This window comes from Gastrolobium bilobum, unplaced genomic scaffold (genome assembly GCF_033153095.1).
Source record: "Gastrolobium bilobum isolate Gb01-03AN ecotype WA unplaced genomic scaffold, APGP_CSIRO_Gbil_v1 utg58792, whole genome shotgun sequence".
Lineage (NCBI taxonomy): Eukaryota > Viridiplantae > Streptophyta > Magnoliopsida > Fabales > Fabaceae > Gastrolobium > Gastrolobium bilobum.
Window position 1 is genome coordinate 2,449 of NW_026900056.1, and position 24,833 is coordinate 27,281.

The following is a 24,833-nucleotide window of genomic DNA, read 5'->3' on the forward strand; positions in this document are numbered from 1 at the left end:
AAAAAGGCTACATCTTGTATTGTTAACCGTAAACAAACGTTATGACAACATACGACTTGGTTTTAGGAATTTAATGTCCACATGGGTTTTTTGACTCGGAAATTACCCTAAGTCACACTCCCTTAGTGGATACAGTGTAGAGTGGAAACCTAGGGCAAAAAACATGTGTAATTCGGATTTGGGGTCTAAACCAACAATTTAGTCGATTAACCTGTACTGGTTTAGTCACGTTAGTCCAAAGATACATTTACTCGACTAAATTGTTGGTTTGGACCCCAAATCCGAATTACACATTGGGTTTCAACAACTCATTGATCCACTAAGGGAGTGTGACTTAGGCAGCATAAAATTTAATAAGTAATTGAGTTTGTGCAAATGAATCCATAAGATACAAACCTATAATGTATCATAGACATCAAATACAAACATAGCACCGTCATTACTAAATTTTTCAAATTGCACACACATGCAAGACATGATCAAATAAGGGAAACATATGCTGCAAAATTAAGAGTCTACAAGAGAATGCATATATCCTTATTTGAAAAGGCAAACCTTTGAGCAATCCACAAACGATGACATCAAATACAAACCTGCTCTCTTTACTCATTCTCAAAAGATTTGTCGTTACATGACATAAACATCAAATACAAGCTCCTCCATATCCTGAATGTTAATACCAGGAATAACAAAAACCAGAAACACAACATTCTAGTTCAGGGCTCAAGACACAAAATTATAAACTTGAGATTATTTGACAAGGATGATATTCAACTTTTTCCCTTGTCGGTTGAAGTCTGACTCCAAAGCCTGAAATCCTTAAATTTGTTTCTCAGAGACTTTTTTCAGTTGATGCTGGAATAACAACATCATTTTCCTTTTGGTCTAAGTCTACTTAAAATCAATTTGAAACGTGGTTTGAAAATTATCTTGTGAATTCAAAGATATAACTGGACTACTTCTATTTTCTTGCTGGTCTCCATGCTGATGCTGATCTGTATTGTTTACAGTTGGTGGCAGGTTAAATTATTTTCCGTGTCTGAGGGCATTTTGTCTGATGATCAGGTAACGACCAAAAAATCCTCCCAGTTTATTCCCAAGTGAAGATGTTGCCCCATCAAGCGGTGGTGGATCCGTCTTCGAAGTGTCTTGATGAAGTTTATCTGCAGTATAATTTTCAGTGAAGCAGATCTTATGTGGCCCAATTCTGGAATTCTTTGCCTGATTATTTTTCTTCAAAGACAATGAGGAACCATCATTTGGAAAACCATCTCGCATCCCAGTCCTTTTACCTTCAAAAGAGAATATACTTTTTTCTCGATGCTTCTCTGTGTCTTTTGAAGATGGGACACTTTTACCTTTTCCTGGTTGATTTTTGGAAGACACTTTCTTTCTGCTCCAAGAACGAGTTACTGGCCTCTTAAGTGTATGATCAGGATGTTCTGAATCAGATTCTATAGAATCAGAATTTTGTCTGGTCTTAACAAATTTATTTTCCTCATGGTTCAAATTCTGTTCAAGCGGCAAACTTTCATCATCCATGTTACGAGCGTGAGAACCTGAATGCTGAGTCTTAGGGGAAGAAGTGGTCCCCAATATTTGGCGAAGCTTCATCCTCAAACTTTCAGTTCTATTCTCTGTTCTATTTATTTTGTCTTCTGGCTTGGTTTTATCAGACTCGAAGACTTCTGGTGCAGTGATAAATGTAAATTCCTCTACCCTTTCAGTGGTCCCATCCTTTCTTCCCTTCCTTTTGCTAGTTTCCCCATCAAATTTCTTGTAATTATTCGAAGGAAAATTTGAAGTCTGATATGAGACAAGCTGAACTGAATTTTTCCCAGCTGCACACTCTATTCCATCCGGATTATCCGGGCCCCCTGGAGAGACTAGGAAAGTAGAGGCTTGGTTGGCTTGAAGAATGGTCTCAGAAGTAGGTGTTCTTTTGTAAACGGATTTTGAGGTCCAAGAAAACTTCACCGCTTCTGGACCCTCAATTTGCTTTGTATTAAAGGAAGTTGTCACTCCTTCAACTTTGCTTTTTTCTCCAATGAAATTTCCCACATTAGAGATTACCCTTTCTGTATTAGGAATGACAGCCCCGTCCCCTTTCGTGGCTCCACATCTTGTGCTCGCTTTTGAATCTGCCATAATTCCTATAGAAATTTTCCTTGACTGGCTAGACGGATGAATATTGCTGCCAAAACTCCGACTAATACTCGCTTGCTCCTGAAAATATAGCCCAAATCCATGAACATCTCAATTTATTTTCACACAATAATAGAAACACAGTAGCTAAAATCATAATTGATTGTAGCCAGTAGTAACGGAGAGAAGGGCACTGGAAAATAAGACCGTTTATTTCTTTCCCTGCTTCAGTTATAATAAATGCTCAAAGTTGCATTTTCGTGAGAATAAATGTCAAGCACAAACACGAATTAAACATATGCCAAAAAAGAATTACAGGAGCAATTCAAAGTGACCAATAAACCTAACATCACGAACTACAAATTCTAAGATTATCATAAATGAAATTATTTAAGAGCACACTGTTAGTGACCAATCTAAGTCAGATCAGAAAAGTCGCCAGATGAAGGTTGCTGCTTCTTACATCATGCAAAATTCGTCGTGCTTCAAAATCCATTGTTAGTTGCGATTTCAGCTAAGCACGGGTGCCATTAACAGACCTGAAAAAGTAACAACCAACTCTTTCAGAAAGAAACCATTAGTCTCGGAAGTTCCTTCTCATTCTTGCTTTCTCAACATCCAAACAGAGTGCAAATAATAACAACCTCACAAATTAAGAAAGAACAAAATTACGTACATCATTCGAAGGGGCTAATAACACGAATACAAAAATGAAAATAAAATTCCAAAATTAACCTGAAGTGCACCCGAAATAAACTAAGAATCGGAACTCACGGATTGGTCACCTGAAGAAAAACCCTCGAGAAAGAGGAATTGAAGAATTCAGAAACGACGCAGAAGAATCTGCCCCAGGTTACGATCTAAAATTGATATCAAACGTGATAGGAAGAGTAGCTCTGAATCAAAAAAACAAGTTGGAAGAGCGAGATTGATAAGAGGTTTGCGGAAGGATTAAAAAAAGCACTTACGGCGTTTCCGAAATTGCAATGAGAGAGAGAGATAGATCTTGATTTGCTGCAATGCGAAATTGGAATAACGAATTTGATTTAGTGTTGGGTGAGGGAAAGAGAATTGGTTTGCTGCAATGCTGAACGGAAAAAACAAAAAACAAAAAAATAAAGGCGGGAAAGAGAAGTGTGAGGCCGAACTTCCTCCTAGTTTATATTGTCAACATGATGCGTAATGCGCATGACTTTTCCTTTGCGTGGACTACAATACCCCTGCACTTGAATTATAATTACATTTTAATATACCCATTTTGATCTTTAATAGGAAGCAAGAGCCAACAGATGGAAGAATTCTCAATCCGTAATTAAATAGCACAAAGTTCAAACTCACAACAATTGAAAACAATATTATTTAGATGCCCATTCAGGTACGATTACATTAGTTTATATAAATTCATATTTTGGTTGCTTGAATTAGGGGTTATTAACAATCGGGTCAACCCAATAATTTGATTAACCAGAGGAAAATAAAAAATATATATATTACTTGTGCTTTGGAATTGGAACCCAATTATACAATTTATTAAAGGAAACAGTTTTTTCATTCTATATAAGAAAATTATTTTCTTCACCTGACTCAAAAAATGAGTGGGATTCATAAAAAAGTAAAAAGACAAAAGAAAAGTGAGACTCATCTTAAAATTATGTGTGGAGGAAGAAAAAAAATTCTGATGTAAAATGAAAAAATTAATCCTTATTTATTAAATAAAATGCAATATTTAGTTTAGTTTTACGAGACAGTTTTAATAAGTTTCACAACAATGCACATGACTTGTATTTTCTTGTATTTTGCTAGATATTTAATTTAAAATTGTCATAAAAAGGTATTCTAAAGAAAAAAATTTATACATATTCTAAAGTAAATTTGTTTCTAATAAAGCAAGCAAGATATATCTATTATTAAATGAGTAAGATTATATTTATAAATTTTTTATTTAAATATTCTTACAAATTATACTATGTACTAAGAGTAGTACATAGTATTTGAATATGTACTACCCGTAGTATATAATGTAATTTATAAGAATTTATAAATAAAAAATTTATAAATATAACACTCCTTATTAAATATTCAATATTCAGTGAATTGAAATCGTCATATATTTTAGATCAGCTAAATGGTAGATACAATTTTACTTATTTATGAGACAAACACATTTTAGCACCACATGTTGTGTGAACATGTGAGTTCTGACCCAACCCAAATCTTAAAACATTGGTTAAAAACCCTCCAATCTGTAAGGTAGAAAATGGGGAATAGGTTTGGAAAAATTTAACTCACAACCCCCACGAACTCGAACGCATCTAAGTAATTAAAGAAAAAAATCGCTAAGATTAAAAATGACATTCAAACTCATTATTTAATCGTGACTAAATAAAGAAAGAAAGAAACTCAGTAAATGGAGTATCGTCAATCTACTTAGATGTATGAATCAAAATACTTATGCCTTCAAGGTCTATTACTCCCTGTCCTGTCCAATTTCTCAAAAAAATTCACATTCATCACTTCTTCTCTTTCTCCAACCAACAATATCATTGCTGCAATACAAGGAGAACAGACACTAACAACAATATTGTTGCAGCCACCAATGTGGCAAGACGTTGCACTTTCAAAATGAAGACATTAAAAATCCCATAAGTTTCTCCTAGGCAAACTATTGTATTTGTTTGAGAAAACAAAGTTAGAGTTTATTGAAGGGATTTGCATCTATCATGTCACATGACACAAAAAAATTTCTTACACACACAATATCTTGTGAGACTCGTATTTTTTGAAGCAAAAAAAAAAAAAAAAACTACGGCACACAAAACGAATCTCTATAACATTACACATTTACTTTTTCTACAACATAACTCTTATAAAACCCTTTATTTAATCATCTAACTTTCAAATGCTTGAACACACCACATACATCAACACAACCTCAACTCAAAAATTGAACTAATGTGTATAGGTTGATTTGATATCTACATTTAAACTTTTAAATGGTAGGACATCTATTGTTTGATTTGATATTTTAATGTGATTTTTTGATGTTTAAAGAATCAACAGAGGGCTTTTTGACCCTTTTGCCCCTCATTAATTAATTAATAACCAATTTGCCCCTGATCAAGAACTATCCACCAACCTACCCCCTTTTAGTCGACTACCTTGCTGTTTTAGTCGAGCAAATGGTCAATCTTCAGCAAGTGGACTACCGCAAATTTAGTCGACTAAAAAATCATCTTAATCGACTACATTTTTGGGATATTTAGTCGACTAAGTATCGATATTTAGTCGACTAAATGTCGACTGAAACCCTATATTTTCCATGTTTTCGGTCTCATTTCGATTGTTGTTGTTGTGTAAACCTAAATAGCTCCCTTTGTTCATGTGTAATCCTCTCAATCCGATTGTATTTCATCCCACCATCTCTACAGACCTAATATTGTGAAATCATTGTCATTGCCCAATTCCAAACCCCAAAATCCGAACCCAAACCCCCAATTTCAGAACCCAAGTCCCAATTTCGTGAGGAGGATGAGCACAAGTCCAAACATGTATGTGACAATGATCTACTATGATGGAAAGCATTATGAAGGCCCCAATGGTGTTCAATTTGAAGGAAAAACGAAAATGTTGAAAATCAAACGGGGCACTACATACAATGAGTTAAAGGAGAGAATTCAGCAAAAATTGGGTTTGCAAGGCAGCCAATGCGTTCAACGGATGATTGCCAGGGTAGAGACAACAGTTGGTAAGGATGCTATTTACTACATTGGTAACGATATATGTGATGATGAAGATGTCGAATATGTCATAGATGCAATTGTTGACCGAAAATTCAAAATTTTATTGAGATATATGTTGAATTAGATTGTGGTCAATCTTCATCTGCACCCATGCATACAAGAAGTGACCGTATTTTGGTCATGAAGAAAGAGTATTCAATTTATCTGCACCTGCACATGTCATAAGTCAGATAACACTGCGGGAAATAGATGAGGATGAACAGGATGCCGATATGGACAGCGATGAGGACGGTGAACCTGAGAGTGTTATTCCACTAGGTGACACGTCAGATACTGACGTAGAGGGTGATTTCGACGCTGACACAAGCTCACCATCCCCGGGTTCGCAGGTTACGAGACCACTTTGTGTTGACCCTGTTAGCAGTGGTAAGATTTGTTTTTTAAAGATTTAATTTAGCAATTATTTTTTTTGTTATGAATGGTATTGACGATGGCATTATAATGCATCCGTAGGTTCTGAGGTCGAGCCATTTTGGAATGAAAGCTCACATTATACCTTCATTAATTGGGCCCACCCTAATGATGAGACGGAGATATTGTATGGTGACGATGATGATCACGGTGGCTGGCAATTAGGGGATCCTTTATATTTGTATCAGGAGTTTCGTAGCAAATCTGAAATGCAACATGCAGTCAAATTATATTGTATGAAGGCTCACCGTACTGCCGTTGTGGAAAAAAGTGATGACCATAGATTTGTGATGAAGTGTCGACACCATAATGATGGATGTCCCTGGTATGTGAGGGCATTGTTGCCGAAGAATGGAAATACTTGGGTGGTTAGTAAATGGGTTAAAGAACACACCTGCCTAAACCAAGGTCTTACCCGGGATCATAGACAGTTGGATTCTGATGTGATATGTGCAACCATTATCAGTATGTATTATTCGATATATCTAACTTCCTAAGGTATGTTAACGTTAATCAGTTTGTATTCTGACTGTTGGCCGGTGTTTTTTTTATATAGGTATGTTAAAAGAAGATCCATCATTGAAGCCAGTTCTTATTCAAGAGAGGGTACAACGTTTGTATGGATACAACATATCTTACAGGAAAGCTTGGAAGGCTAAAATGAAAGCCATTGTCAAGTTATTTGGCGACTGGGATAAATCGTATGCATTCTTGCCTGGTTGGCTGACATACATGACGCAGGTTAATGTGGGTTCTGTGTTCAAGATTGATACGGACCAATGTGTTGATGAACGTCGAGTGTATACGGATAAGGCTGTCTTTCACCGAGTATTTTGGACCTTTCACCAGTGCATTGAGGCCTTCAAATATTGTAAACCCATAATCCAAATTGATGGCACGCATTTGTACGGTAAATACAAAGGAACTCTTTTGATTGCAACTTCACAAGATGGAGATGGTTACATTCTCCCTATTGCATTTGCTATTGTTCCTCCTGGTGAGAGATTGGATGATTGGTCGTGGTTTCTTAGCCTCATGCGTTTTCACGTCACGCATAAGCATGGCATTTGTCTAATATCCGATCGTCATCCCAGCATCATCAGGGCTGTAAGAGATCATGCCGGTTGGCAGCCACCATTTGCGTATCATGTGTTTTGTCTACGCCACATCGGAAGCAACTTTAACACTAAGTTCAGAGATGTGGAATTAAAGAAAACCCTGATGAAGCTAGGTACAATCTTCTTTTTAATATGTACAAATTGTATATAATTCATCCTTTTGTATCTAACACATCATTTTGTATTTCAGGGTACTTGAGTTCAAAGATTCATTTTGATATCAGATTCCAGGATTTTATCGACAGTAACCCTCAAGTAGCTTCGTGGATAGATCAGATTCCCAAAGAAAAATGGTGCAGGTCTTACGATGAGGACGGTCGGAGGTTTGGTCACATGACGACTAACTTATCTGAGTGTGTGAATAAGGTCCTGAGGGGTGCACGTAATTTGCCTATAACAGCATTGGTGAAGATGACTCAAAGTAGACTTGTTGAGTATTTCGTCAAGAGACGTGAAAAGATCCAAAAGGCAAAGGCAAAGGGTTGGAGAATTGCAAAAAAAGTTGAGGATATCATCCAAAAAAATGATCAATTAACAGTGAGCCTCCGTGTGCGGGTTTTTGATAGGGACCTGCAGCTATTTGAAGTTGAGGATGCCTACAATCAATCAACTCATGATGCAGGTGACATAATGAGGGTGGACTTGCTCAATCGCAAATGTCAATGTGGACGGTTCACATCTAGAAGATTTCCTTGCAGTCACGTCTTAGCGGTGTGCAAGGTAGAAAAGTTGAACCACTATGATTATGTTGATCCTGTGTTCTCAATTGCACAAATTGATAAGGTATATGCTGCTTATTGGTATCCAATGGGCAATGAGTTGTTGATTCCACAAATTGATGGCCCAACCATTATCTCAAATGCATCTTTGGTACGTGCACAAGGAAGACCCAAATCGTCAAGGATACAGAATGAGATGGATTGGGTTGAGTCTCAACCGACAAGCAGTCAGAGTAGATGTAGCCTGTGTAAGCAAATTGGTCACAACAAACGTACATGTCCTATGAGGATTCCCAATACAAGATGAATTGCGGAGGAAGCAGGAGGGGCTTAATGTTTTGATGGTTTAACATTATAGGCATTTATGGTTTTATATGCTTGTATTTGATGTCATGATGTTTGTATTTGAATGTAATGACGGTGCTATGTTTGTATTTGATCTCATGATGTTTGTATTTGAATGTAATGACAGTGCTATGTTTGTATTTGATGTCATGATGTTTAGGACCCCAAATCCGAATTACACATGTTTTTTGCCCTAGGTTTCCACTCTACACTGATCCACTAAGGGAGTGTGACTTAGGGAGCATAATTTCCGAGTTAAATTCCTAAAACCAAGTCGTATGTTGTCATAACGTTTGTTTACGGTTAACAATACAAGATGTTGCCTTTTTAAACACATGTACTGATTTGCTGTGATGTGTTATGGATGAATGTGACCTGTTCAATATTGTTTTGTGCCGTGATGATCAAATTGCTAAAAAGGTTCCATTCATAAGTTATACAATATTGAAATGGAATTAAATTCATTACACAACATAACATAGATCCAAAAAACATAACAATTCTGCATTCATTAAAAAAAGTTACATTACATCAACGACTTAAAGGAAATACATGAACAAAACATAATAACATGATGTACACCCTAAATCTACTCGTCATCCCCGTCTGTGTCCGTCTCCGAGTCGTCCTCATCTGACACATGACCCCCATCCCCTGCTGCCTCAGCTACCTGACCACCTCTTGCAAGCTCCAGACGAGCAAGCCTGTCTTCCACACCCTTAAACCTTCCCTGTATGTGTCTAAACCTTTCATTCCCTTTCTTTCTCCATTTTTTATGTGCCAGCGCCATCTTTTCTATCTTCTTTGTCATTGCATTTATGCCCTTCATGACATCACGCAGTGAAAATCCACCTTCAGGTTCAGCTATCTCCTCAACCTCAGCCACATCCTCCTCCTCCTCCTCCTCCTCCACATCTGGCTCAACAATATGGTCATCTGGGGCAACTAAGGAACCTCAACCTGGGGCATACCACTAAACTCCCACACACCCGATCTCGTGTTCTTAGTAATCTTGCACTGCTCCAATAGACGCTTTCCGAACTTGCAATTATAGCCCGTGGTCTTCTTCAACAGCTCAGTCTCCATGGGAACACCAAAGTGAACCAATATCCTCTGTACCAGACAGGCGTATGGAAGATGACCCTTATGTTTGGCCTTAAACATAAACCAACAGATATAGTGCCTCCAGTTCACCATCTGGGCATGTCGGATAGCCCACATAATGGGAATGTCATGTTCCAACACCCTGGAATGATTAAAAGATCGCGGAAACAGAACGTGGGTGAGGACATAGTGTAGTATACGGGACTCCACAGAAAGCAACCCCACCGTATAGTGCAAGTGTTCCCCACAGACTCTTCTCTGCTCCTGCACGGCATCCTCTCGTACATATCCTGGAAGTACTACACCACTATCAGCGTCATACACCACAGTCTGAGAAAAGTCAAAATCATAGCCGAGTATCTCCAACCATGCAGGTGCCGTCATGATGATCTCTATTCCACAGACCCTCGACCTCAGCTCGCCCTGTACGTAGCTGAGGTTATGGTAGAAGGCCCGCACCATAAGCTCTGAATACGGACATAGGGTCTCGGCCAACACCCTCAGATGTGCCGCCTCCAACACCCCCACAATTTCAAATCCCTCCTTATCAAAAAAGGCTGTATCCAAAGATTTTGGAGCACATAACGGCCGGTTCAAATGGTCACGTACGAATGAAGCGTGGACGGCAGGGTCGTCCTCAAACAGATACCCATACGGGAGGTCAACAGTATCAGGCTCTTCGTCTTGTCGCCTTGACGAAGAAGGCCGCTCTTGCCTATGCTTGGTGCGTCTCTCAAGTGACTCATTGCCCTCATCGCTTGGTCTTCTGCGGCTCGTCATTTGTTTAGGGTACCTACAATGAAACATGTCAGCATTTAACTATATGAAACATGTCATGATGGTAATGAAAACTTGCAACATAAGCGCTGTAAACCAAAAGCAAACTTTTGCCACATACAAACTTTTCAAACAAAAAAATTCACACAATGCAAAAAAATAAACCTTAGTAGATTAGGGTTACAAAACCTACAACAAACGCTTTGATTAGAGTTCACAAATTCGGACAACAAACAAATACAAAAAATTCCTAAACCTAAAACACAATGCAAGTTAAGAAACCTTACCTATCCTTCAGATTTCACGATTTGGACCAAATTTGGGGGCAATCCACACGCCTAAGGGAAGGGTTTGGGGCGTTCTTCAGCTGCTCCTGCGGATTTGGGGTTTGGGCCGCCTCCTTAGTCGATTAGGTCATCCTACTCCCCCTCTGCCGAATGAGGGGTTTTTAAAAAACAAATCCGTCGATATTTAGTCGACTAAATATCGATACTTAGTCGACTAAATATCCCAAAAATGTAGTCGATTAAGATGATTTTTTAGTCGACTAAATTTGCGGTAGTCCACTTTCTGAAGATTGACCATTTGCTCGACTAAAACAGCAAGGTAGTCGACTAAAAGGGGGCAGGTTGGTGGATAGTTCTTGATCAGGGGCAAATTGGTTATTAATTAATTAATGAGGGGCAAAAGGGTCAAAAAGCCTGCTTTTCTTGATGTGTTCTATGTTTTCAGAAGACTATGAAATTGATATAGAAGCTTTGATCCGATATGCAGTTGGACTGGATTTGGGAGGTGGATTCTCATTAGACTCCACGAGAAGCCGGATCCAAACGGGCATAAACAAACTTTTAGATTCTTGTTTGTTGATGCATGTTGAGAAATGGAAAAACCGCGTGAAGATGCATGACATGGTTCGAGATGTAGCCTTATGGATAGCAAAGACATCAGAGGATGATAAAATTATAGTAAATATTGACAAACCACTCAGCACATTGGCAGAGGATGACTGTGTAAGAGATTATTTTGCGGTATACTCGCGGTACCAAGAGAATCAAATTTCTCTTCAATTGGTTGCTCCGAAACTTAAAATTTTATTGCTAGAAATTGATTGCGATTATTCCATGAATTTATCACATGCAACATTTGAAGGAATGGAAGGGCTCAAGGTTTTTTCTTTTATCAATGGTACCCGTCTCCATGTCTTTGATCGACCACTATTGACATTGCCTCAATCGACCCAGTTGTTGACAAATCTTCAAACACTGCGCTTGAATGGATGGGAGTTAGGAGACATTTCTTTCATAGCAAACTTAAAAAGTCTTAAGGTTCTTGATTTGCAAGATTGTACCTTAAATGAACTTCCTAGCGAAATAGAAAAACTAAAAAGATTGAAGCTGCTAGATTTGTCAAGATGTCGTATAGAAGAAGAAATCTATAATGGAGCAGTAGGGAAATGTTCACAACTAGAAGAGTTATATCTTGCAGAATGCTATTATGATTACATTCGCCAGAGTGTTGTGGATGTTCTTACTCTCCCAAAACTACAGAGGTTTGTAATACATACTCCAAGGTTGGAACTCAGTCACAGTAGTTTTATCTGTGAGGGAAATACGAGAGTTCTAGAGCTAGTGGATTTTAATATCTCAAACTTGGAGGCATCTAAAACGAAACTTCTTCAAACAGCTGAGACTCTTTGTTTTACTAAACTTCATGGACGATGTAAAAATATTATCCCATACATTATCGGAGGCATGAATGTTTTGTATAGTCTCTGTCTCTTTGAATGTAAAGAGGTAGAATGCCTCATTGATACAACGTCTGATTCTGATGATGTGTTGATTCCCAAGTTGGTCGAGTTAAAGCTGGAGTGGTTGTATAACTTGAAAGAATTGTGTCGAGGTCCACCTCTGCATGTGCTACACTTCTTTCAGAAATTAGAGAAACTTAGTATAGAATGGTGCCCACTGTTGCAAAGCATATTTCCGTGGCAATGTAACTTAGGAAATCTTAAGATCCTCAAAATAAAAGAGTGCAACTCAGTTGAAGTACTCTTCTCAATGTCTGTTGCCCAAAGTCTCCAGCACCTAGAAGAACTATCAATAAAAAAATGTTATGAGTTGAAGCATATAATTGCAAGCGAAAGAGAGGATGGCACTAATCCAAGCAAGGAAGTAGTTTCAGCTCTAACGAATTCTCATTTTGTGATGCCCGCTTTGATGAAAGTTCGCATTGGTGATTGTGATAAGTTAGAGTCTATATCCCCAATCTGTTGTGTTGAAGGACTTGAACGACTGGAAAAGATAAAAATCAGTTGGTGTTATAAGTTGAAATATGTATTTGGTGAATGTGATCATGAAGATCATTCGTCTACTTGAAAAAAGGTATTCTAATATATTATAGAATTGTAAATAATCTGTACAAAGGGTTCTCTATTTATAGAGAATATTTGACCTACTTTTAACCTAATGGGCTTGGCCCAATACAACAAAGGGCTTGGCCCAATACAAAAATAAATGACTAAATAAAAACTAAATAATAACTAAATCAATATTATTTACAACACTCCCCCTCAAGCTGAGGAATAGATATTTATCATTCCCAGCTTGCTAGTAAGTTCTTGAAATCTGTCTGAAGGAAGCCCCTTTGTTAATAGATCAGCTAATTGACGCCCAGTGGGAATGTATGGAGTGGTAATCAACCCGCTATCAAGTTTCTCTTTGATGAAATGGCGGTCAACCTCAATATGTTTAGTCCGATCATGTTGAACTGGATTATGAGCTATACAAATAGCAGACTTATTATCACATAGCAGCTTCATAGGTCCCTCACATTTTATTTTGAGATCATCAAGTACAATTTTCAGCCACAGTAACTCACAAATGCCTTGAGCCATAGCTCGAAATTCAGCTTCTGCACTTGATCTGGCAACCACATCTTGTTTCTTACTTCTCCATGTCACCAAGTTACCGCAAAGAAACATGCAATAACCAGTGGTAGAACGACGGTCAGTCACGGATCCAGCATAATCAGCATCTGTGTAGACTTCTAAAGATAGATTGCCATCACGTCGGAATAACAATCCTTTACCAGGAGTACCTTTAAGATACTGAAGAATTCTCTCTACTGCCTGCATGTGTTTTTCTTTTGGATCGTGCATAAACTGACTGACAACACTAACAGCATAAGCTAGGTCTGGTCTAGTATGGGCCAGATATATCAATTTCCCAACTAGCCGTTGATATTGTCCTTTATTAACTGGAGGACTCTCTTCTTCATAGCCCATCTTGTGATTCTGCTCTATAGGAGTATTAGAGGGTTTACACCCGAGCTTTCCTGCTTCTTTGAGAAGATCAAGAACATATTTCCTCTGGCTGATAAAAATTCCTTTGCTTGAATGAGCTACTTCTATCCCTAGGAAATATCTCAGTTTCCCAAGGTCTTTGATTTCAAACTCAGAGGCAAGCCGTGTTTGCAGAATCTGTCTCTCCATAAAATCATCACCTGTGATAATAATATCATCAACATATACAAGGAGCACAGTAAGCTTCCCATTTTGGGAGTGCTTGAAGAAAAGAGTGTGATCTCCTTGGCTCTGTCTGTATCCTAAGGTCATCATAAGGTTAGTAAATCTTCCAAACCAAGCACGAGGTGACTGCTTCAATCCATACAAGGCCTTTTTTAATCTACAAACTTTATTTTCCCCCTTCACAGAATCAAAACCAGGCGGGATTTTCATGTAGACTTCTTCTTCTAACTCACCATTGAGGAAAGCAATTTTCACATCAAATTGATTTATATCCCAATTGTAATGGGTAGCAAGGGATAACAAGATTCTCACTGTATTCATCTTTGCAACTGGAGCAAAGGTTTCTTCATAATCAATGCCATAGGTTTGAGTGTAACCTTTGGCCACTAATCGAGCCTTATATCTCTCAAGAGTGCCATCAGAATTATATTTCAGGGCATAAACCCATCTGCACCCTACTGCTTTCTTTCCGTTGGGTCTATCAATAACCTCCCATGTTTTATTTTTCTCCAAAGCATTCATCTCCTCTTGCATGGCTTGAGCCCAATTCCTATCTTTCAAGGCTTCATGTACTGATTTTGGGATTGCAATAGAATCTAGTGCTGAAACAAAGCTTTTGTGCTGCACAGAAAGATTAGCAGAGGAAACAAAGTGGGAGATAGGGTATTGAGTACAAGAGGGACAAGAGGAACAAGTTTTCTTGTGACAAGATCTTTTTCCTTTTCTAAGAGCAATAGGTAAGTCATCAGAAGTAGAAGCAATGGGTAAGTCATTAGAGATATCAGAAGAAATAGACAAATCATGAGAGGAAATAATATTAGAATCAGAAACAGGAGATTCAGGAGACTCAGAAGAAATAGGAGATTCAGGACTTACCAGTGGTTCAACGATTGAGGTTGCTGGTGAGACAGTATGGGTTGTATCTCAGGTGTATTTGAAGGTTCTGAAACACCAGGAGCAGACACACTAGGAAGAGAGAAGATTGATCCAGACTCAAAGAAGGAAGGGGACGAGTCTTCTGAAGAACTATTCTCCCCCTGACGATGAGGACCCAGGAAATAAGATTCAGATTCTTGAAAGGTGACATCCATAGAAACAAAAAATTTCCGACTTGGTGGATGATAACACTTGTACCCTTTTTTATAAGGGTTATAACCAAGGAAGACACACTTAAGAGCCCTAGGATCCAACTTACTCCGATGTTGTTTATGATCATGGACAAAAGCAACACATCCAAACACTCTTGGTGGAAGGCTCTGCAATATGGGAACAGAAGGAGATAAGGAAGTCATGGAATGAATAGGACTGATATTGTTAAGGACCCGTGAAGGTAAACGGTTGATCAAAAAAGTTGCAGCTAATACTGCTTCTCCCCAATAAGAACTAGGAACAGATGTCTGAAAAAGTAGTGCTCTAGCAACTTCAAGAAGGTGACGATTTTTCCTTTCAGCAACCCCGTTTTGTTGAGGGGTATCAACACATGTGAGCTCATGAATCACACCTCTGTCTGAAATGAATTGTGACAGGCGTTGATTGACGTACTCAGTACCATTATCAGATCTGAGTCTTTTAATACCCTTACCAAACTGAGTCTCAACCATGTGATGAAACCGAATAAATATCTCTGGTACTTCAGACTTGTCTTTCATCAAGTATATCCATGTTATCCGAGTACAATCGTCAATAAAAGAAACAAACCACCTAGCACCTGAAACACTGTGCACTTTAGAAGGGCCCCAAACATCAGAATGGATAAGAGAAAAAGGTTCCCTGCTTTTAATAGTGCTAGAAGGAAATGACACTCGATGGTGTTTTGCAAATTCACAAACATCACAATGAAAGGTCTCGACCGACTTATTGAGAAACAGAGAGGGGAACATAGACTTCAAAAGACTAAATGGTGGATGCCCAAGACGCTTGTGATGGAGCCAAATCATAGACTCTGCAGTAGAAGGATGACGTGTCATTAATAACTGATTTTTGCTAGCGTGGTCTGGAAGGAGATGATACAACCCATCCTGTTCATTAGCAACTCCAATTGTCTTCTTCGTGGTAAGATCCTGAATAAGACAATGAGAAGGAAAAAATGTGATAGAACAATTCAAATCAGTTGTAAGTTTTTGAGTGGAGATAAGATTAGTAGAAAGCTGAGGAACATAAAGAACATTTTTAAGAAACAAGGAAGGTTGAATCTGAATGTTACCAGAACCAATAACTGATTTATGGGATCCATCAGCTACGGATATAGTATGACTACCAACAGTAGGATGATAAGAACAAAACAACTCAGTACGACAAGCCACATGATCAGTTGCACCAGAATCCAAAATCCATGAGGTTTTAAAATCAGTGCAAGAAGCAAGAAGAGAGATATAGAACGTGTGCTCTTACCAGATAAGATCGAAGAACTATCATGCTCGGCCATTCTTTAACAAAAAAAGTTAACAACCAGCGATAAAATCAACCAAACAGAATATCAAATGACCTCTGATCAGAAAAATAGTTACAGATCCAGACAGAAGACAAGAAGACGAGAAGAATGGTGGTGGTCCGGTCCAAAAACACGGCCGCACGCGCCGGAGAAAGGAGCTGCGCGTGGGATTCACTCGCCGGGAAAGGGGCGGCGCGTGAGAGCGCGTGGATGGGCTTCGCCGGCTGAGATTTTTCTGGTGTGGTCGTCCGGTGAGCGCGCACCTGTCTGTGGGTGGTCGCGGTTGAAAAGTCGCCGGAAAGTGGTCCAAACGGTGAAGACAGATCTGATTGGAGGCGGTCGGAGGTGTTTCGGTCGTTTGTGGCGGAGGAACACTGCGTAGAATGATAGATCGGAGGAAAAATAAGGTCAACAATGGTCCCCTTGGTCCAAAAGGTCCCGAAATTTTTTTCCGGTGGCGGCAAGAGGCAAAGAAATTAGGGTTTTGTTAAAAAAGAAGATAATATGTGCGGAAGCAAAGCCCTCAGATCGAGAGCTCTGATACCAACTTGAAAAAGGGTATTCTAATATATTATAGAATTGTAAATAATCTGTACAAAGGGTTCTCTATTTATAGAGAATATTTGACCTACTTTTAACCTATTGGGTTTGGCCCAATACAACAAAGGGCTTGACCCAATACAACAATAAATGACTAAATAAAAACTAAATAATAACTAAATCAATATTATTTACAGCACATCTCACCAGTATGATAACCATAACATGCTTCCTCGTTTGGATATTCTCTATCTGGACGGTCTTGAAAATCTTGTTGGGATATGTCCCAAAAACTATCTTGCAAAGTGGCCAACTCAGAGGGATTTAACTCTGGGGCATTGTCCAAAATTGACTGCATCGTGGATTGCTGTGATGGACGGCACTGAGCAGAGACAGCAGCATCTGAACGAAGTACGTATAGTTTTTGAAATGCAAAAGTTCATTTGATTTAATTTCACACATTCATTAGAATATAAATTTAACCACGTTTCCAATCTGCATCCTATGTTTAGTAATCTTGTGTTATTTATACTTTTTACTTATTTACATATGTAATACTACCTATCAAATTATTTGGTTAGTTACCTTTATATATTCCATTTTCAGAAAGTTGTCCTTTCTGAGGACCAGCGAAAGCACTTGCCCTCAAAACTGCAGCTGTTGTCGTTAAAAGATTTATCGCAATTGACCCTCATATCATGGGTGGGCTCTACTCCCAGACGAACTTTGAGCCTGCAATGTCTTCAGAGTTTAAAAGTGACTAGATGTGATAACATGAAATCTCTATTCTCCATGGCAGCACATAGAAGCCTACCAGAGTTGATGCTCCTTGATATATACGAGTGTGAAGAATTGGAACAAATCATTGCAGAAAATGAAGAAGAACTTGAGCACCTATCCAATGCTGAAGTGTTTTTTCCAAAGCTAACAGTTATAGAGATCAAAAAATGCGACAAGTTGAAAAGCCTTTTCTCTGTTGCTATGGTTAGAATGCTTCCACAATTAAGAATTCTTGATATAGAGAATGCTACTCAACTAGAAGAGGTTTTTAGACATGGCAGTGAAGACGGCACTATTAGTGAAATGGAAGTTGTGCTTCCAAACTTAACATATGTAAACCTGTCCTGGCTACCAAGTTTTGTTAATATCTACCAGGGTTTTAAGTTACAAGCCACGAAACATCAAATTCTCATAGTTGACTGCCCCAAAACTGCTCCAAGTTTAAGAGCAATTCAGGTGACTCCTCTTCCCTGCAAACCAGGCCTACTGACATAAAATGTCCTGATTATTTTGGCTTTTCCTAATTTTTTGAAAACTTAATAATCATTTAGAATGTTTGGATAATGAGATAGACAAAACGACCAACTGAAACTTATTTTGAATATGTCTCATATCTTCTCTATGACTTTATTTGCACTTGATTTTTCTTGGTCATTGAATGAAACCACAAAAGATGAATATTACTATTATAATTCTAGAAAGGCCACAAATTGCGTGAGCTATCAATTTTGTCGATGTACAGCATGAAGCTAAGAGTGGTCAAGTATATGCCCTGAATGTGAAGACTCTTGGAGTAATTTTTATTTGAAGACTGTTCAATGTGCTCATGTCTGGAGTGATAGTGTTCAATATTGAAGATAGACTCCTCTTCCAAAGAATTTTTTTTTGGAGACAGTGTCGCACTCATAATTGTGTATGGGACTCAAATAGTCAACATATTTAGTTTTTATATGCACATTTCAATATAGCATTCAAAATGATTATTTGAGTGTGTAAAGTGAGAAAATAGTTCCTCCTAACTATAGTTTTTTAATTTGTAAAGGTGGAACTATATGAACTAGAAGAAGAAGAAGATGATGATGAACTAGAAGAAGAAGATGATGAAGATTCCTCTTCTGATTGAAGACCCCATCCCTATACTCTCAATTGTAAGAGATAACATATTAACCATTACATGCATGTGTCCTAAGATGTGATAATGATCACTATGATATTCAATTTCTCGTAACTTTCTGAAGAGAAAATTGAGAAAATATTTATATTAGGTCAGCATGAGAATTATAAAATGTAATTTTTTGAATATAAAAAGAGGAAATTTGAGAAAGGGACAGGTAAAGAGGAAGCCGAAATATAATTGAAGAAGGAAAGATGAAATAACATAGATCAGTAATTTCGTATTTCTTCCATAAATATGGAAAATTGATTTGGTTGGGATTACTCTGATTATATGTGCTCAAATGTGTCTGCTTTTTGTCCTACTTTAGATTACAATTGAGTCATCTTCCATATTGCAAATGGAAAGACCTTATAAACAAATCTCCTTGAGACAGCTGTTGTGGAATCACATAAAAGTATCATATGTAGTAACACTTTATCAAAATGATTTAGTTTGCATCTGAAAACTTTTAACTGTTAGTAAATGACACCAAATGTAGATTAATTCATCTACATTGTGTCAAAGAAAAAGGCTGGATACTTAATCTGTCACTGTGGTGAGAATTTTAGATAACACTTTTTTATGAGATATTTTCAGGAGAAGGAAGATGTCTAGGTAAACAATGTTAGATAATACCTGTTATCAGGGTCTAAATTTACTTTGAAGCAAGGACAAGACAATGTAATAAGTAATTTAAATAGAAAATTAGTAACTTGGTTAACAATTACTGAATAAGTACACATCGCCTGAATTTTCTCTGTATTAGAATATCTCCACTTTTTCATAAAGCCGTTTGGATGGAGGAATCGCACAAGTTGACATATACAGTAATATACAAAAAAAGAAATTTATGACTCTCACGTATCTGTAATAACATGGTATAAGAGTTTCTCTAAATTTGTTTGTGTATAGTTCAGTTAAAATAATATAACTTTGTTAAGTATATTCTCTATTCATTGCTACATTAGAGGACAGATATGTTTGGCAGGGTCTGCATAGCCATTGCCCATCTTGATACTTGTTCTACCTTTGGTTTGACTCTATATAGAATTTATTTGACATTCCCCTTTTTCTACTATTTCAAATAATTTTGCTTCAGACATTCGGAGTTTCAAATTTCCCCAACTGATCTACTTTTAGTTTCAGCAACTCTACTAAGTGCTAATATCATGTCTTCCCCTTTGTTTTATTGACTGTTCTTAGGCATTGTAAATTGGAAATTTAGTTTTTAAAGGGAAAATGCTTTTATGTTACAACAGTAGTAAGAAACATCATATTTACATCATAATCTTTTGCAGTACTTCAACTGTGGATCATATGATAAAATGGAAGCTCTTCTAAGGCAAAACATTCGCCACGTTGACATCCTACTGTCGTTAGCTGCATCAGAAGGTGGCAAGCCAAAAATTGAGGAACTCTTTAGAGTTGGAATAAAATATGATGCAAAAGATGCAGATGGACGGACAACACTGGATAGGGCAAATGATGACATTAAAGATTTCATTCTTAATTTTCCAGTGCAGAGGACATGATTTTTTTATTTTATTTTATACTTCTGGTGAAAGAGAACAAGATTAGTTTGTTTCCATTATAAGCCAGTTCTATTACATGTAACATCCCTGTCTCGAGCCGGTTCAATTAACATGCATATGATACAAACAGAAACAGCGGAAGACTTAACTTACGAAAATACGGGTTAACTTTTTCATTTTCTCATTAGGCATAAACGAAAATCGGACAGAGTAACCTCTGTAAATCGGACAACTGAGGATTTTTCAATGCCACTCTCAAGAGTTTCTGATAGACAGTTTGAACAATATATATATCTAGAAGTACCAGTCATGCAAATATACTCAGATACCTATCTATGGGTGCATTTGCAGAACCTGGCTCCGTGCCACTAATCTAATAGCATGCAATCCAATACATAACATAACTGAATACTACCTAGTCATATCAACATGCCTGAATACATAAATGTACATGCATCAAACTGAAAGACATGTATAAGACATATACAGGCCATATACAAGGTGAGAGATCAAACATCATGATCCCCAAAATAACTGAAAATACGAAATACACTAATACACTCCAAAAAGGGTAGTAGCCTACAGCCACTCAAAATCTGATCCGTCAACTGCCTCAGCCACGTGTCGTGTCCCTGCCTAATGAGGGCTCACCGGGAGTCTGGGAACCTGAAATAATGTCCCCAAAAAGGGGTGAGATAACAATCTCAATAAGCTCCAGGTTTATAGAGAATTCTCCATACCCCTGGCTCACTCCTGCATGAAAGTCAGATACAGAGTATACAAATGCATTTATAACAGATATCATAGCAGGACAAAGCAGATTTCATATCATATCATATCATAGGCGTGCGCTGTCATTCCCAAGGGAGGACCCCAAGCGGAAATCAATGCACGTGTTCCCAATAGAACAAAGCATATATCCATATCATATCATGAGGCGTGCGCTGTCATTCCCAAGGGAGGACCCCAAGCGAAAATCGATGCACGTGTTCCCAAGGGGTGTTCCCAAGGGAGGACCCCAAGCGGAACCAGAACATGTCAGAGGTGTACATCGTCAATCTCAGGGAAACCCCAAGAAGACATCATTGTACTATACATCATTACAGAAATCATATCAGAACAAGTCATATCATATTATCAAATAGCTCTATATGAATGCATCTATACAAGGCATCATAACAACAATCATACAGTCCAACCATAGTTCAATAACCATGGTGGAGCACTCAAGCAGGAAAAGACTCCTTAAACATAGAGCTTACCTCTTGAAGCTTTACCAATACGCTTACTTGTGGCACAAGTTACTTATTTTGCTTCAAAAGATTCCGATCCTTTTTAGTCCCTAGGCACACCTAGAGAAGAATCCACAACAAAATCAATAAAATGATTCCATGCCATGATTCATTACATAAGGCATACATTTTATCGTTTACTTTCGTTTCTTTAAGTTTTTGCCAATCCTATGCCATTACACAAGTCTAGGCCAATTTATAATCGTTAGTGTTCTTTAATTTAATCAAGTATCCACTTGAGAATTTTCTATATAATCATGCCATTTTACTTCAAAAGGTCGCGGACATACCCTTAGGGAATCACTATATTTTTCACAATTTCTCAAGTCATTTCACTTCTTAACTCATCAATTTAGTACATTGAAATCCAACATATTTTATTAAAATAAAATGTAACAAAATCTATCCCTAAGCCACCCTATAGGTCGAACTCTACAAGAAAAATAGGCAAAGTGTTCTTTTCTTTTTAACTATTCTTTCTTCACTTAATTAGCAACTTAAACATACATATATGTACCCACAAGGTTCCAATAAAATTTTGGAACATCAAGTCCCCCACAACACCCCATGGCCGAAATGTGGGGACCAAAACACAAAGGATTCTTCCACTTTGGCCTTCTCACTCAATTCACCAAATTCATACTTACTCCAACACATTAGACCCTCTCAATACATCAAATAAAATTTTGCACAATGAATCCTCCATAACCCTACATGGCCGAAACCTAAAGGGAGAAGGCATAGGATTTTTTTTCAGATTTTGTTACATACATACTCATGCTTATTTTTCCATTCCTATATTCAAAACATTACAAATCCATCATCAATATAATTTTAAACTAATTGATTTCCCACCCAACACATGCTTACAATTTTCATGACTCAAATCATCAAAATGGAACTATAGAAATAGAGGTTCCTTACCTCTATACACTTGTACAAGGCCTAAAGACCCATCTCCAAGCAAAACTCTTTCAAAAATGCACTTTCTCTTCCTTGATGAATAGTGTCACGAAAATGGGGGGAGGAAGAACTCTTCACACATCCAACTATAGCTCAAATTGATTGGTGGAATGGATTCATTGGTTGATTTCCAATCAATTTCATGTTATAGACTTTTGGATTTGGTGGCATATTCAAGAAGAAATCAAAGAAGGAAAATCAAGCCCTAACCCCCCCTTCCATGATGAACTCCTCGGGTTTGAAGAGAGAGAAGAAAGAGTTTTTGAGTGAATAGTGTTCACTTAAGTGATTTGGACTTATATGTAAAGGTGGCCATTTTCACCGGTTGTTTTTCTATCGCGTATTTTCACTTAAACTGACCCTTAACTAACTTAAAGCTACGGACATATTTTTTATTTTTCTGAACTTATTTACATTAATTTTTATTTCCTAAGGAATTATATTCATAATTCACAATATGGTTTCTGCATTGTTTTTGACGAAATGCACTGTGAATCACTAATTGTACTTCGTTTACATACGAAACTTGAAACTTATGAACTTATCATTATTGGGCCTATTTTGACTTGTATGGCATATATTGGATTTTCTTATTCTTATTTCATCAATTATATGTTTCTGGACTCTACCGCCTGCTTAACAGCAGTACAGAATACCCGGTAGAAAAACACTATTCACGTGTTTTTCACGGAAAATGCCAGACTATACAATTTTTCGTTCTGAACTCATATTTGGCGTAAGAATTGCCAAATTATGTCTCTAACATCATTTTACTCATTTTAGCTCTATCGGTTAATTCACAAGAATGCAAATCATCCGGCAGAACGCACTGTTCATAACCTAGTCATGATTACAGTCAAAATTCTCGAAATCACGCTCTGAATCTAATTATGGCATTTAAATCCTTAAATTAAATCTTTAATTAAGATTTACCAGTTAGGGTCATTATATTACACAGTTGTTTACATTATGATAACTTTTGAACTATGTTAGTTTATATGCTTTTGGTCACTGGCGGACCCAGGAAAAATTTTTTATGTCCGCATATTTAGTGGTGGAGGTGTTGCCCCCTATTTTTCCATAAAGACAGTTTAGATTAACGCTTTAGGTACAAGGTTATGAACTCACTAAGCTGCAAGCAATAGTTTGACCAATCATTCCCCCCCTAAATCTTACCAATCCTCCAAAACAAATATTAGAATATACTCTAGTACATCCATACATCATCATTCTATTTTATAGTGGTGAATAAAAAGTCAACACTACTTGTACAGGAGGCAAGCGAAATTACAGTGAAGGCATCATCTTTAGAGATTAACTTATTTGAGAATGTCAGACCTGCAATCAATCATCTCTTTTTAGAAAAATGAAAAAGAAAACAAAGGATGAAGAGAGCATGGGAATGGATACGTGACAGGGGAGGAAGAATAAATTTTCTCTCTAATCAATTTGCATTGCTACGTTGTTATAATCATCTTTGTAAGTTGCTATGTTTCTAACTAATATAAGAGTAAATATTTTTTTTGGTCCCTAACAAAAAATTATGTCCCCACTTTAATCCCTTACAAAATAAAATAAAATCACTGACCTGGTCCCTATGAAATTCAAAGTACATATTTTAGTCTTTTTGAGCGATTAATGTGAGTCTTTTTTGAATTTGTGAGGGATTACAATTTTAACTAAATTGATCCACTTTGAATTTTTTAGGAACTTCAAAACTAATTTTTTTATAAGGGACTAAGGTGGGAACCATATTTTTTGTTAAAGAATTAAAACAATATTTACTCCTAATATAAATATTGAACCAACAGACAAATAAGAACCTGCAACAAAGAAGAAGAAGAAGAAAACTAAAATCTTCATTTCTGCACTTGCGGACATGTGCCCCCTCCTGGGTCCGCCGATGCTTTGGGTTGATAATAAGCATGAAGATTATCTCAATAATCAGTATATATACTCATGATCAAGATATAATAATCAAGGACATGTAATATTGTAGCTCATAAATTAGTTACTATAATAACACTGGTGATGACAAAATTATATAGGGATTGAGTGGTCAGTTCGCAGTTACAATCACAACAATTGAATTAAAGTACAGATAAACTTTTTCTTTTTTATTTATAAACGTTTTTGTTTAAAATCAATTCTGTAATTAAAAAAATTCCCATAAATGTGATCATAACTTAAAATA

General features: G+C 37.3%; 2 protein-coding genes across 2 annotated transcripts; one reads left to right on the plus strand and one right to left on the minus strand.

The window, feature by feature from the left end:
• Positions 1 to 1,026: 1,026 nt before the first annotated feature.
• LOC133295030 (meiosis-specific protein ASY3-like) lies at positions 1,027 to 2,641 on the minus strand. The gene is made up of 2 exons (XM_061493808.1): positions 2,609 to 2,641; positions 1,027 to 2,226 (listed from the first exon to the last, which is right to left on the minus strand). Exons 1-2 carry the CDS (start codon positions 2,639 to 2,641, stop codon positions 1,027 to 1,029), a joined length of 1,233 nt encoding a protein of 410 aa, XP_061349792.1.
• Positions 2,642 to 7,781: 5,140 nt separating this feature from the next.
• LOC133295032 (disease resistance protein At4g27190-like) lies at positions 7,782 to 18,191 on the plus strand. Its single transcript, XM_061493810.1, has 4 exons — positions 7,782 to 7,797; positions 11,110 to 12,664; positions 17,114 to 17,327; positions 17,523 to 18,191. Exons 1-4 carry the CDS (start codon positions 7,782 to 7,784, stop codon positions 18,189 to 18,191), a joined length of 2,454 nt encoding a protein of 817 aa, XP_061349794.1.
• The last annotated feature ends 6,642 nt before the right edge of the window (positions 18,192 to 24,833 follow it).